This window comes from Alnus glutinosa, chromosome 3, assembly GCF_958979055.1.
Source record: "Alnus glutinosa chromosome 3, dhAlnGlut1.1, whole genome shotgun sequence".
In the NCBI taxonomy this organism is placed as follows: domain Eukaryota; kingdom Viridiplantae; phylum Streptophyta; class Magnoliopsida; order Fagales; family Betulaceae; genus Alnus; species Alnus glutinosa.
This window is the reverse complement of record NC_084888.1, coordinates 7775319-7789715: the sequence shown is the minus strand read 5'-3', so window position 1 is coordinate 7789715 and position 14397 is coordinate 7775319. Positions and strand designations below refer to the sequence as shown.

Here is a 14397-nt window from a genome sequence, read left to right as displayed (position 1 = left end):
TTTTTTTTTTTTTTTTTTTTCACTTTTTTAGTATCACTTTTTTGCCAACCAATCAATCTGGCCGAAGAAGAATTCAACCAAGAATCAGTGACTATAACCCAACTCATTTCAGCAGAAAGCTTTGCAGCAGTTTAACAAGGACCGAGGCTTAGCATACAAAAAGAATCGGAAAAAAACATATAAAATCTGCCCCCTAAAATAAGAAAGTTGCCTTATTAGAGCATTTTTAGTAGTCTCACCTCAGTAGTCTCATCTCAGAAGCCTCACCAGTCACCATTTTAACTATTTATTATCACTATGTCATTTAAATAATATTTTTTCAAATTTCTTTATTCCCAATCTTTTTTGAATGTTTGTCTTTTCTTGGCAATCATATTTTTGAATATTTGTCTTTTTTTAACGGTCATACTTATGAATATTTGTCTTATCTTAATGGTTATATTTTTGAAAATTTGTTAAAATTCCACAACTCCGGATGGAGGGACTGCTATTTCAGAAGTAGGAGTTGGGAGAAGAAAATTGTACGTGAGAGTTGGGAGAAGAAAATAGGAGAAAGAAAGGAAAAAAGTGGTGATGTGTTGATTCGTGTGATAAAAAAAGGAGAAAAAACAAAAAATAGAGAAATAACAAATTTTATAGTTTTTTAATGATTTGGTGAGTGAATAGTACTCATCAAAATTGACGAGTATTTTTCACTTACCAAAATTTTTTGATTAAATTGGTGAGGTTGCTAGGAGTGATTTTTGTGCGTTTTCACTAAATTGTCTTATCAAAATAATTAAAACGCTATTTTGATGAGGCCACTAGGAATGTCCTATTCAAATTGAGGCCTTGTGAATGATTGTAGCTTAACCTTCTCAGCTACTGCATCTACTCAATTTAAAGCTTACACACTGAAATAGCTTGAAATAGAAGGATTTAATAATGTGATACCCTTATTTTTAGAAAATATTAAAATTATTATTAGAATATTACTTAAATAATTAAATTCACAATTTACTATTGGTATAAACTTTTGGGATAAATAAAAATTTAACATAATATTAAAGCAGATGATGAATTTGAATCCTAACTTCACAATTTATCTCTATTTTAATTAAATATTTATATATACCAGTCTCATAGTTGAGACTCAACTCTTGGGCTTGCATAGTTGTTCTTTTACTTTTTTTTTTTTTTTTTTGAGAAGCCCATTAAGTCCATGTACTATATGTTAATTGACCCTTTTCAATTGGGCCCCTTGTTATACTAGGATTAAATTGGTACACTAGTCTCAGATTTGATTAGCCTGGGTTGTTGGAGACATTGATAAACCTCCTGAACAAGTCTTGTATTCAGATTTTTACATGTGGATCCTAGCACGACGTCGTTTATCGACTTTATCATCAACTTCCACCGGTAGGTTACGTAGGTAAATGGGTTTTAGCGATGTCTGCAAAACCTCTTCTATCAAAGACACTCCAATGCTATGCTCTTTACGTTTCACTCTCTGTCAACTGTCTTAATCCATGGATGTTCTCATTCCTCCACACCCTAAAATACCTCTTCTTCTCCCAGGAACTTCACCTTTCTCTCCCAAATTCCCCATTAAAGCTTGGAGCAAGAGAACCCCATTTAGGTACAACATCCCCAGCTCGAATTTCCGCAAGAACCCGTCATTTCCAATCTATTTAACATCACGTAACAGCAGAAAGTTCCAGGTGTTTGCAAATTTTGGCCGACCCACGAGTCGCCGGAACTCGCTGAGGAAGAAGCTCGTTGATTATCAACAGGTGCGTCACAAACCCAGCTCTGATTTCGAAAAACCAAATCTTGTTTCGGATGATAGCGGTATTTTAAAAGATGATTTGAATTTTGGTGGTGCAAAAGGGCGTGACTCTGATCATGGTGGTGGTGTTGATGGAGCTGAAAATGGTGGAAGGGAGGAATTCAAGTCAAAAGGTTTGGGTGAATCTGTATTGTGGAATAAGTTAGAGAATTGGGTTGACCAGTATAAGAAAGATATCGAGGATTGGGGTATTGGGACGGGTCCTATTTTTACGGTTTTTGAGGATTTGGAAGGGAATGTCAAGTGGGTTTCGGTTGACGAGCATGAAATCTTAAGAAGAAGCCGTGTTGATCGACGCGAATTGGAGGACTCAGCGGAAGTGAACCTGAAAATTCTGCGTGCCGAGAGTTTGGTTAGAGCGATGGAGAGTGGGAAGGATGTGATTCCAAGGAATAGTTCGGTGGCGAAGTTTGTTGTTCAAGGCGCGGAGTCTGGTTTTGTTAAGGCGATTCGGATTTTTACTCTTCCGCCTGAGCTGCTCCCGAAGCTCCCGAGGGTTGGTAGAACGGTGTTGTTTGTATTTGTTGTTTTGTGGGCAGTGAAGAAGTTATTTACTTTTGGGGATAAGGAGGTTCACCATACGGAAGCTGAGAAAGAAATGATGAGGAGAAAGATAATGTCGAGAAAGGAGAAAGAGATGTTGGAGAAGGTGAGCGTGGAGGTTGTTCAAGAAACTTCAGAACCGCCCACTCTGTTTGTTGAGAAGCCTAAGCTTGATAAGGAAGAACTTTTGGGTAGTATTTTGAAAGCCAAGGCACGCACTGATAAATTGTCAATAGGACACGCATCTGGTACTCTGACTGCCAAATCTACTGACTTGGATAATAAAATTCAGGAAATCAGACAAATGGCCAGGCGTGCGAGGGAAATTGAGACTGATAGAGGTGAAAAAGAAAAGCAGGTTGTGAATAATGAACTATCTACTGAGATAGATCTGGTCAATAAGCATAGTGAAGAGGATGAGGGGTCTTTAACTAATCTTCCAAATGGAAATTCAGGGCAGACTCATGGTATTTATGGAACTGTAAAGATGGGAACTTTGGACGAATCCAAATTTGATGATACTGGATTTCTCAGTATGGTCACTTCCATAGAGGACAGGGATATGCAAGACTGTAGTACTCCAAGTGGAGAAGTTTCAGATTATAGGCAAAGCACTACGCAGGATTGTAAAGATAGTGAAAGTGCTTTGCAGTTAACAGACACGCGAGAAGTCTTCCAATTCTCTGATACTCCTGATGATGAATCATGTATGTCAATGGAAAATTCTATCAGAACAAAGCCAAGAGTCATACTATCAGTAAAAGAAGCTAGAGACTATCTTTCTGAAAAACGTGACAGCCTAAAGCCTAGCATAGAATCATGCGTCAAAACTGTGCAAGAAAGTGCTGCTGTTTTGAGGCTTCCAAGTGAGGAGAAACTTAGTAGCAGTACAAGCCATAAAATGGACGTTCATGACAAAGTGGCTGCCATTTCAGGACAAACATCAAATTCTATACCTTCCACAAATGCTTGTGAAGCTTCTCTGAAGGAATCTGTCCCAGCCAGCAATGATGATTCTGAAGGTTTTGAGTTGGGATGTGGAGTGGGAGATCTTCAGAAGCCCCAAACTCCCTTAAATCATGAAGGTAATGACATCAATACAGAGGCAGGATCATCTGCAAAGATGGAAAACTGGATAGAGACAAATTTTCATGAAGTTGAGCCCATAGTAAAGAAGATTGGAGTTGGATTCAAAGATAATTACATGGTTGCTAGAGAAAAAAATAATGAACAGCTCAATATAAATACCAAAATTTCACAGCTTGGTTTTAGTGAAGATGATAGTGAACTTGAGTGGATGGAAGATGATAGTCTTAGAGAAATTGTCTTTCAAGTCCGTGAAAATGAATTGGCGGGGCGGGATCCATTTCATTTGATGGATGCTGAAGATAAACAAGCATTCTTTAGGGGTCTTGAGAAGAAAGTTGAGAAAGAGAATGAAAAGCTGTCGAAAGTGCATGAATGGCTCCATTCAAACATTGAAAATCTTGATTATGGAGCAGGTAGTTACTTGTTCTTAAATCAGTTATTTTTCATTCACTCCTTATTTCCTTAAGGTAGAAGCAACATATTTTAGTTTTCTAATATAACTAAATCCAAATGAGTAGTACCAACAACACAATGAAATTCCCCTAATGCTGAAACCCGTAAAGACTTCTACATGAAGAATGAAGATCTCGGGAACCATTTAGTAGACTTGTAAATGGTTCTACATAGTCACCAAGTAGTGGCTAAGTTCATATAATAGAATTTGAAGGTTTTTCAAGCACCAGTGCTGACAGTTTTTTTTTTCCTCTTCCTCTAGATGGTATCAGCTTGTATGATCCACCAGAAAAAATCATACCACGCTGGAAAGTGCCTCCTGTAGAAAAGAATCCTGAGTTCCTCAATAACTTCCTTGAACAAAGGAAGGCATTTTTGGCTGAAAGCACTGGTAATTCATACCCCATGAAGAAGGACCAGGAATTTTCAATTCAAAAAACAACAGAATCACCCATCTCTGGAAATGTTGCTGCTTCTTTGCCAGCCCTTGATCCAAACAAAAAATTTCATGATGGGGATCCAAAAAATTCTAAGACAGTAGTTGAAGGCAGTGATGGTTCTGTTAAAGCTGGAAAACAGTCAGGGAAGGAATATTGGCAACACACAAAGAAATGGTCCCGTGGTTTTTTGGAGTCTTATAATGCAGAGACTGACCCCGAAGTTAAATCAATTATGAAGGATGTGGGGAAGGATTTAGATCGGTGGATCACCGAAAAAGAAATACAGGAAGCAGCAGACTTGATGACAAAAGTATCTGAAAGGAATAAGAAATTCATGGAAAAGAAGCTCAACAAACTAAAAAGAGAGATGGAATTGTTTGGACCCCAAGCTGTAGTGAGCAAATACCGTGAATACGCAGATGAGAAGGAAGAAGATTACCTGCGGTGGTTAGATCTCCCACATGTCTTGGTATGTATATATTTCGCCTTTTCTGCTACTTTGACCTGAATCTGCCCATTACCAAAAAAAAGAAGTGTCAATACTAAGAACATGTAAAAACATTTCACTGAATTGACCTTATTTTCTGCTTTAGTATACATTCCTTTTCCATATAGTTACAGATTATCTTCTCTCCATTTTCCAGTGCATCGAATTGTACACAGTTGATAATGGGGAACAGAGGGTTGGATTCTATTCATTGGAGATGGCTACTGATCTTGAATTGGAACCAAAGCCATATCATATGATTGCCTTTGAAGATGTTGGTGACTGCAAAAATTTGTGTTATATCATTCAGGCTCATTTGGACATGCTTGGAAATGGCCATGCCTTTGTTGTTCCACGGCTGCCTAAAGTAAGGAGTTTATTTGTTTCCATATTAATGATTTCTAAAATCATTTGAGTACCTTTGTTGGTGATGGCCATACATTTTATTAAAGGACCAGCTTAGAGGACCATGCTCAGAATATCATTTATGCTTAGAGGACCACGAGGCCATCTGATGCTTGATTTCCCCTTCTCTTAACTTATCAAAGTCGTGTGTTTTTTCAAGTATTCCTTTCAGTTATGCCCTTTAGCTTTTGTGTTTTGCTGACCGCTGGGCCTAGAATTCCCTTCTTGTCCCATATTAAGTATAATAAAGAATTTGTTTTTTCCTCTTTGGGTTCTTATTTATTCTTTTTCCCTATTGAGATGGGAAACCTTGTTTTTGCTCTCGTTAACAGTCATTAACTCTCCCTAGGATGCTTTTCGGGAAGCCAAAGGAAATGGCTTCAGTGTAACTGTCATCAGGAAAGGGGAGCTTCAGCTCAATGTGGACCAAACACTGGAAGAAGTGGAGGAACAAATAATTGAGATTGGGAGCAAAATTTACCATGATAAGATCATGAAGGGACGCTCTGTTGATATAAGCTCATTGATGAAGGGTGTGTTTGGTGCCACTGGCAAACCCACAAAGAGGTAAACTCTTGAACTCTGGCAAAGTTAGTTGTGAAATTCAGCGGAGAGTGATGGTACAAGTCTACTTAATATGCATGAGGTATTTCAGCAATGCTTGCATTTTCATAGTAAAAGCCTGTATTTCTTTTCTTTTTTCCAGAAAAGGCCCGAAGCGGAAGCTAAATCATGGCAAGAAAGAAGGATGATACCTGCCTCGTGCTCTTGGGTGGCATGTTTAAAAGAAAAAATGTTATTTTTTTTTACTGGTAAGTTACATTTGCAATTTTGCATCCAGCAGATCTTGAATAAACAACCTCATTCTCCGCCCTATTTTTATGAGAGATACCATTTCAGTCAATAGTTCGTTGGCTTTTACAAAAAAGGCTATGTAAGAAGTTGACAACGATTTAGGCCTTTCTAAGCAATATGGAACCTTTCTGAGTCTTACTTTTCATCTCACAAATGACAGACAAATGGCATAGCCGCAGCGAGTCTTTGACCCGACATTTACCTGCCACTGCCAAGCCTTCTTCTTCCCAAGTACTCAATTTCTGTTGCCAATTCTGCTAGCAGGAGTTCATGTTCGCATGCATTTGATGGTGGCAAAATTTTGGACGTCAAGCTGCATAAATTTTGGGAAGACAAAAAATTTCCCAACTCATGCACGAGAACGTACGGTAACTGCGTAATTCATATGCATTTTTGTGTTTATTCCAGTCCAAAGATGGTGGGACTGTGGCTGGAGCCAACTTTCAAGCTCCTGATCATGCGATTGTCCAAGTTATTTTTTGTTTAAGATGTATAGTATTTTGTGAAACTGTAAACTTGTTACTGCTAATAAAAGTAGTATTAGCTAACATCTATTATCTCTCTTGACAAATCTGTTATTGTAGGTTAGACTAGGTAGAAAGTAGGTGCAAAAGAAACGACTTTTAGCTCTTCTCAGTTCTCCCAGACGGATTGTCCTTGACTCCTTGTCCTTGTAAGGCCAATTACTTCAAATACTTATTCATAGAAAGTATTTTCAATTGAAAACATTTTCCGTTAAAAATGCTTTCCTAAGATAGCATAAATATTAGGCTTAAGCCTAATAAAAGAGAGTGAGGATTGTACAGAATATGAATGGGTCTACATGTTGAACAATTTTTTTTTTTTTTTTAAAAAAAATAAATAAATAGAAACATGAAAAGAAATTACAATAACAAGGGCTGGACAACCCAAAATTAAACTTAAGAATGTAAATACGTGAATGTAATGTTTTCGAAGATGCAAGCTTAAAGGTTCGTGGCACGGATACCAAGAATCTAGGCCACTAAAACAAGGGTAAACAAAGAGAAGTAGCAACCAAAAAGTCCAAAAATAAACACATAAAAGTATAATGAAAACCCAAAATACACCATTGATGGCAGCCAAACCACCGTCGGAGATCGGCAAAGGAGAAGGAGGCTGGTGGAGAGCAACAAAAGCAGCAACAAGGTGGCCTAGCATCGACACGTGATGATCCGATGACGAAGCCGTTGCCAATGGATCAAAGCTGGAAGGCCGTGGAACTTGGTGGAGTGGAGGTGTTGATGGGAAGGCCTCCTGAAGTTAATAGATCTAATTTTGAAAAAATAAGATCTAAAACTTCAAGATATCAGGGGAACTATGGCTTAGAGCAGGAGGAGGAGGGAAAGACCGATCCAACGAGAGAGAAGCTACCGCCAGTGTTGTAATGGGTGGATAGAATCTCCGAAGCTAGAGAAACCTCTAGCCGGAGAAGAACTGCAAAGGAAGTGATTGAGTTTTAGTTGGTTGGTTGGTTTGGTAGGGAGGAAAGCTCGAAGCTTCTCTCCCATGGTTGGTGAACCAGCCAAGCTTTTTCGATAATAATTGTTTTCAAATATTTTTAGAGAGAAGGGAGAGCGTTTTAGAGAGAAAATTATTATCTAAGGTTCAATCTCATCCGAGTTGGATGGTACTTTTTAATCTATAACGAAATTAATTAATTAATTCAGTTTTTCCTGTCAACAAAATTTTCAAAGACAATTCCTCATTTGGGTGGACTACAGAACCCAGATGGATTTAGGGTTTATCACTTCTACCACGTCATACAATCTAGTGTTTGGACTACAAAACCTCAATGGACTTAGGGTTTATCATTTCTGCCACGTTAAACAATCTGATGATTTGGTGGACTACAAAAACTCAAATGGATTTAAGGTTTATCACTTCTACCATATCAAACAATCTAGCGTCGCTCCTGCAAATCCTTGTTATTGAAACACACAACACTATCTGATGCCTGAGGTGAGTGGCCGCTCCAGGTGTCTGTCTAGGGCGTCATCAAAGAAAAAAAAAATCACACAACACTACTTAAGTCCATATTCATTCAATAATATAATCAATCAACCACAATTTTTCTTTTTTCTCCTTTTTCTTTTTGTCCTTGAAAAAAAAATGAATCTGCAACTAGAACTTCAGTTCAAATGTTCAATCACAACACACATGGGATTGATATGAAAGAATGGATAATCACAAAGAAATGATAACTCCTATCACATTGTGTATAGACAAAAGGGGAAAATCCTAGTAGCCTTGCCATACCTAGATATACCTATATTCCAAAAACCGAAAAGAAAAACCAGTATCCTATGAGTCATGATAAAGGTGATCCAACAATCTCGTCAAGGTAGCGATCCATGATTTGGTACACTGCATCAAGGAATGTAGCTTCACTCGTGCCAGGAAGCACAGAATCCCGTGCTTCTTGGACAATCTCCTCAATTACAGATTCCCTCTTCAAGGTTTCTCTGCACATTACGCTTCCAATGGCAAAGGGGGTGAGCCCTCTCTCCACCCCCTTTTTCAGGAGCATAGTTGAGATGCGGAGCGTGCGAGCACATTCAAGTGGCAAGTCCCATCCATGGAACTTTAGAAGGGCAATATCTTCTTCAGCATCCAGCGATCTTATGTAGTCAATCATCTCTGTGGAGTAAGGTTGGCGAGCTTGTGGCCAATAGAGCCATTCAAATGTGCAATCTTCGAACTGCACGAACAGCAAAAGTGTAAAGTGAATAGGATTCAACAAACTCAGAAAAAGACTGAAACTATCAATTGACAAAAAAAGAGAGAAGGGAATACTATCAAAATACATGAGAATAATGACGTTTCACTGCTATTATCTAAATGAAATGGTTTTTTTGACAATACTTACTAAACAATGTGCTTCGCAAATCAATTTAGATTAAAAACCTTTAATAAAAATGATCAGATGGATAAATCATAACAATCGTAGAAGTACACTCCCAACTCCATTAATTCAATCAAGCCTAGTAAGTCAAATGTACAGTATGGAATCGAGAATATTGGAATTCTATCTTCTCATAATAATTTTAGTATCCATAATTTATGAAAGTGAAAAACAAATAAATGGGACAACAACCCGTTCAAACAACAATATCATAGGAGAATAAAACAAATAAAAATGCCACAGGACGCATGAAGTTGCAGAGAGTGAAGCATGAACGAAGTTAAGCAGTACTTACAGTTTCAGGCAAGCAGTACCCATGATCAATCGGAATCAGCATAGGCTGGCCATCTTCTCCAGCTTTGCTCAGCAAAATATTCCCTGCATGCCTATCCGCATTTGCCAGTCTTATATCCAAAACAGAGATTTTATGCACTTCCTTAACAGGGAAAGCCCCAGGGCCCATATCCTCACAACTTCCGTTATTTTCCATGAACATCTGCAAAGACCCAATCTTGACAGTCAAATCACCTGGATGGTTGAATTCTCTATGCAAGCACTTGGCCATAAAAGTAGGGGGAACCCCAGCAAAACCCTTCTCATCACCAAACAATTGGTGGCGCCCACCCTTTGGATGATCCAAAATATAAGCTGCAACTTCCCTGAATGCTCCTTCTCCAACTCTCGTACCCTTTTTTAATCCCTCACCATCCAGGGAATATGGTAACCCCTGGGGGTTGTTCACAGCCATTGGCTCCTCATCAATGGGCTTAAAAACAGACACATACTTCTGCCCCAAAGAATCCATCATAAAATAAACTCCTCCTGTACCCTCCATTGACCTGATCGGGTAATGACCACTATCTAATCCGTCAAATGTAGAGTTAACCATCTCCCATATCACAGAGGGCAATTGAATCTCGGGGTTAACAATAACTGGCTCCAACAAAAAATCCCTGTCAGGAGGTTTTCTCGGTACAATTTCTCCATCAGCTTCATACTCTCTCCTATAATTATTTCCTCCATTGTCATACTGTCTCCTATAATTTTCTCCATCAACGTCATAATCGCTCCCATCATTTAACTGTGGCGCGACAATAGACAACTCAAAATTCTTCTCAATTGGTCTCCGCTGAACTTTTGCGGATTTCTGAACAACCAAATGTATCACTGCATCATGATGTTTACAAATATCATCGATTAGCCTCTGATCCTCGAGTGGCTCTCCATTACACACAACTTCTTGCTCTTCAAAATCAACAAATTCCTTCCCCTCCTCCACAATCTTTTGTTTCACATACCCAACATCTCTATCTCGTTTCACATGGAATGTAAATTCTTTCCCACTCACAGTCCTAACATTAATCACCTGAAGATCCGAAAGTCTAAGAACCAAATGCAGAACATTCCCATCCGCAACATCATAGTCCTGGAGCAGAGAATTGCTCCGGGCCAATTCCCGGCCACCACAAACCAGCTTCTGGTTCTTAACAACAAACCCTTTACAGGTTTGAATTCTGAGCTTCATGGACTCAATGGAATCAGATTCCAAAACACACATAGGAGTCATTGACCCCGAAATGCAGAGGTATATCAAAATCGATTCTTTGGAGCACAGACCCAAATGTGAATGGAAATTAGTTGGGAAAACTACAGGCTCATTGAGAACCGGATTAAGAACACTGACACCGGCGGACGACATTTTCTTTTTTTTGTTTCCTGCTACTACACAAGTCAGAAAAGCTCAAAGCTTTGAATAAAATGTACAATAACCTAACACAGATATTTACAATTCACAAAAATTCAGCCATTTTTACAATTACAAAGATCACCTAGTTCATCCCCAGATGATCGAACAAACCCTAGATTTGATTTCGAATATATACACAACAACAACAACAACAAAAAAGGAAGGAAGAAATTGAAGCCCTACAGAATGGACAACCTAGAAATCAATTAGAACCGAGACATCTCGCAGAGAGAGACAAACACATGGGACAGTGAAACCATGAATCCCGAGAAGTGTAATTAATCAAATCAATCAACTCCTCGAGATCTGTACGAGGAGATTACAAAGGAGAAGACCAAGAACACGAGGAGACAGAGAGAGAGGGAGAATTCTTACCGAACAGGAAAAAACGAGGAGGAATCGGAGCTTAAATTGGAGGCCAATAATAGCAAATTTTCATTATTTTCGCTTTGGACGAACTCCAATTCCGCGACCGTTCGAGAGGGAGAGGAAGAGAGGAGACGCGTGTAGCCGCCGGAAACGAGATAAGTACATAGCGCGTAGAATGTCTGACTGTTGACAATAAAATACTTATAGCGAAGCTGCCCAGCTGTTGAATTTGGAGTGCGCTCCAAGCTTTTTAGCTTTTAAGACGAAGACAAAAAGGTTAACACTGATTCACACTCGTGGGCGTTGTCCAATTAGCACGCGCCATGTATAATAGCCAATAAGCTCATGCCACCTATGAGATATGCACTTACTCTTTTTTTTAATCCTTTTACTACTACTACTATTAATTTTTGGATGTTCTGCCTCTTAAAATAGGATCATTGCCTAGAGAAGTTGGCCCTCCGCGCACTGTTTGTATAAAAGAAAAATGATTTTCATTGTAAAATATTTTCAATAAAATTATTTTTAAAAAAAAACAATTAAAAATATATTTTGGTGTTAGACTTGTACGAAAAAAGCATCAATGACGAACGGAATTCGGTAACTGCTGTCGGAATCCGGCCACCGTCACCGGATTCCAGCAAACCATATTTTAGCCAAACTGACCAGAATTCAGATATTACTACCTAAATCCGACCAGTACTGTTGGGCTCCGACTAGAGCGGCCGGATTTCGACAACCTGATACCAAAATTCGGGACCTTCGACAGTAGACTCGGGCTATCAACAAACTACAATGTTTGGCGGTGACAAATTCCTACAAACGTGCATGCAAGAATGAAGAGTTAAAATTCAGAAAACGATTTACGGTTTTCAAAATCGTAAATCGTTTTCTAAAAATTAAATAAGCTTTTACGATCTAACTGAAAATTATTTCCGTTGATAATTATTTTTGCCTCCACCAAACATCATAAAATGCTGAAAATATTTTCTAGAAAATATTTTACACTGAAACAAACAGAGCATAATACTTTTTTTTTCTTGAAAGTGGCTACTCTAATATTTATTTAAATTTTATTTAAAATGTTTAATATAAAACTATTTTTTTTCTATTTTAGTGAGTTACTTTTCAAAAAATTATTATCCCCTTATCTAAATTATTTTTATATCTTATTAAAATTATCTTTCTAATAATTCTCTATTCATTTTAATAATAGAGTGAGAGAGAAATGAATAAAGAAAGATATGAGAGGGAGGGAGGAAAAATGAGAAAGTACTTAAAAACTTATCTATAGAGTTACATTGCTTCCATATATAAACACTGTAGATGCATATAAATGAAATGGAAAATACAGTTGATTTACGCTTTGTTTATTTTGGAGTAAAATGTTTTTCGCCGAAAAATATTTTCAAAAAAATCATTTTCAAGAAAATGTTTTTCGACAAAAAACATTTTCCAGCATTTGGCGCGTACGAAAAATCATATATATTTTTTATATTTTCATTCAATCATATTAACCTATAAAAATCAAATTTTATTCACAACATAAAAATATTAATATAAAATGATTGTTTGGTGGTGGTTCGAGGGTGGCTCAGTGGTGGTCTGGGGTGGCTCAATTACGGTCTAGGGTGGCTCGATGATGGTCCGAGGGTGGTTCGGCGATGGTTTGAGAGTGGTCTGGGGGTGGCTCGGGTGATGGTCTCGGGTGCTTGATGGTGGTCCAAGGATGGCTCGGTGATACTCTAGGGTGGCTCGACAGTGGTCCGAGAGTGACTCAACGATGGTCCAGGGGCTCGACGATGGTTCGAGGGTTGCTCAGGGGTGGCTCGGTGATGGTCCGAAGGTGGCGCGGTAATAGTCTAGGGTGGCTCGGCGGTGGTCCCAGGAGTGGCTCGATAGTGGTCTAGGGGTGGCTCGATGATGGTTCAACGATAGTCTGGGGTGGTCCAAGGGTGGTTCGGTTGTGGTCTAGCGGTAGCCTGAGGGTGGCTTGGTGATGGTCCGAGGTGGTTGGGTGGTGACCTGGCGATGGCCCGAGTCTGTCTCGAAAAATAATTTATGGAATTTAAAAATGTAAATAATTATTCGAAACTAAAGAAGTTTTTTGGTCAAACCGAAAATATTTTTAGTTTGACTATTATTTTCGGTCGCATTAAACACTAAAAAATACGAAAAACATCTTCCATAAAATGTTTTACACCAAAAGAAACGGAGCGCTAGAGAACTAGACAAAAATATTTTTTAAGGGTTTGGTTAGTTATTTTACATAGAATCCAAAATGCATAAACCATTCTAATTGCTCTATCATACATTACGACTGTCATAAATTCGTCGGTGGAGCATAAGAGAAAATATTTTGTATTTTATCTTTTATAAAGTACTTTGTTTGGTAATTAATTTTTGAAAAGCGTTTTTGTGTTAGAAAAGACAAAAAGGCATTTTAAAACACTTGTTAAAGATAGCCCTACTTTTTTCGTTTTTAATCTATTACATTACAAAATAATTCCTTTTTTTAATCTTTTTAAATAGTTAACACAATCTCGTTACAGAGTAAAAATAATAATAAAAATAAAGTTATATAGCCATACAAGAGAGCCGGCTATTAGGCAATATTGAGAGTCTGAGACCACTCTGAATCTCTGATCCTAAACTATCTTCCCGAAGGAGGTCATAATTATCTCCAACGGTGATTGGAGTGGATGCCATTCCTTAAAGCCGAAGTCAATCTTTCCAATCTCCCTCCTCGCTTATGTCAAAACTCAATTTGCTCTTGACCACCCTTCAAAAAAAAAAAAAAAAATTTGCTCTTGACCAGTCAACATGGCTCACATTTGACGTCATTGCGTTTGTGAATTATACTAGAGCATATTCCAACTTTCACAAGTATATTCTCAATTGAAAGAAAAGGTATGCACAAGGATTTTCTGCGCACCTTCGTTTAACAGGACAAACTGTGGTCCACTAAAAGTGAGTCAGAGTCACACTATCATGCCGAAGCCTTCACATTTATTTGAGTGAGCATTGTTCTTTGATTGATTCATGCTTTACATTGCTGGTTTTTGCATGATCAAAATTATAACAACTGATTTCTTGTTTGTATTTTTGAATTTTTTTTTATTTTTTTTTCACATATCCATGCATGTATACATGAAAGTATGCAATCTCATTCATACATGTTCCTGAAAAATATTTGTCATTTCCTCATATAGCGACAGAAAAACACGGTGGTCACAGGGAAGATCAGACTATCTCGAC

The 14397-nt window shown here is 38.1% G+C and overlaps 2 protein-coding genes across 3 annotated transcripts; one reads left to right on the top strand and one right to left on the bottom strand.

The window, feature by feature from the left end:
- Positions 1 to 1302: 1302 nt before the first annotated feature.
- On the top strand, positions 1303 to 6648 carry LOC133864194 (uncharacterized). Of its 2 annotated transcripts, XM_062300458.1 has the most exons (6): positions 1309 to 3873; positions 4176 to 4822; positions 4998 to 5207; positions 5595 to 5812; positions 5952 to 6057; positions 6261 to 6648. In XM_062300458.1, the coding sequence occupies exons 1-5, from the start codon at positions 1509 to 1511 to the stop codon at positions 5995 to 5997; spliced, it is 3486 nt and encodes a 1161-aa protein (XP_062156442.1). In that variant the 5' UTR covers positions 1309 to 1508; the 3' UTR covers positions 5998 to 6057; positions 6261 to 6648. The 2 variants fall into 2 exon arrangements, with proteins under 2 accessions (XP_062156444.1, XP_062156442.1); XM_062300460.1 differs by lacking the exons at positions 5952 to 6057; positions 6261 to 6648 and having other exon boundaries at positions 1303 to 3873; positions 5578 to 5771.
- A 1484-nt stretch (positions 6649 to 8132) lies between these two features.
- Positions 8133 to 11342, bottom strand: LOC133862893 (phosphatidylinositol 4-kinase gamma 4-like). The gene is made up of 2 exons (XM_062298805.1): positions 9319 to 11342; positions 8133 to 8819 (listed from the first exon to the last, which is right to left on the bottom strand). The coding sequence occupies exons 1-2, from the start codon at positions 10720 to 10722 to the stop codon at positions 8430 to 8432; spliced, it is 1794 nt and encodes a 597-aa protein (XP_062154789.1). The 5' UTR covers positions 10723 to 11342; the 3' UTR covers positions 8133 to 8429.
- Between the last annotated feature and the right edge of the window lie 3055 nt (positions 11343 to 14397).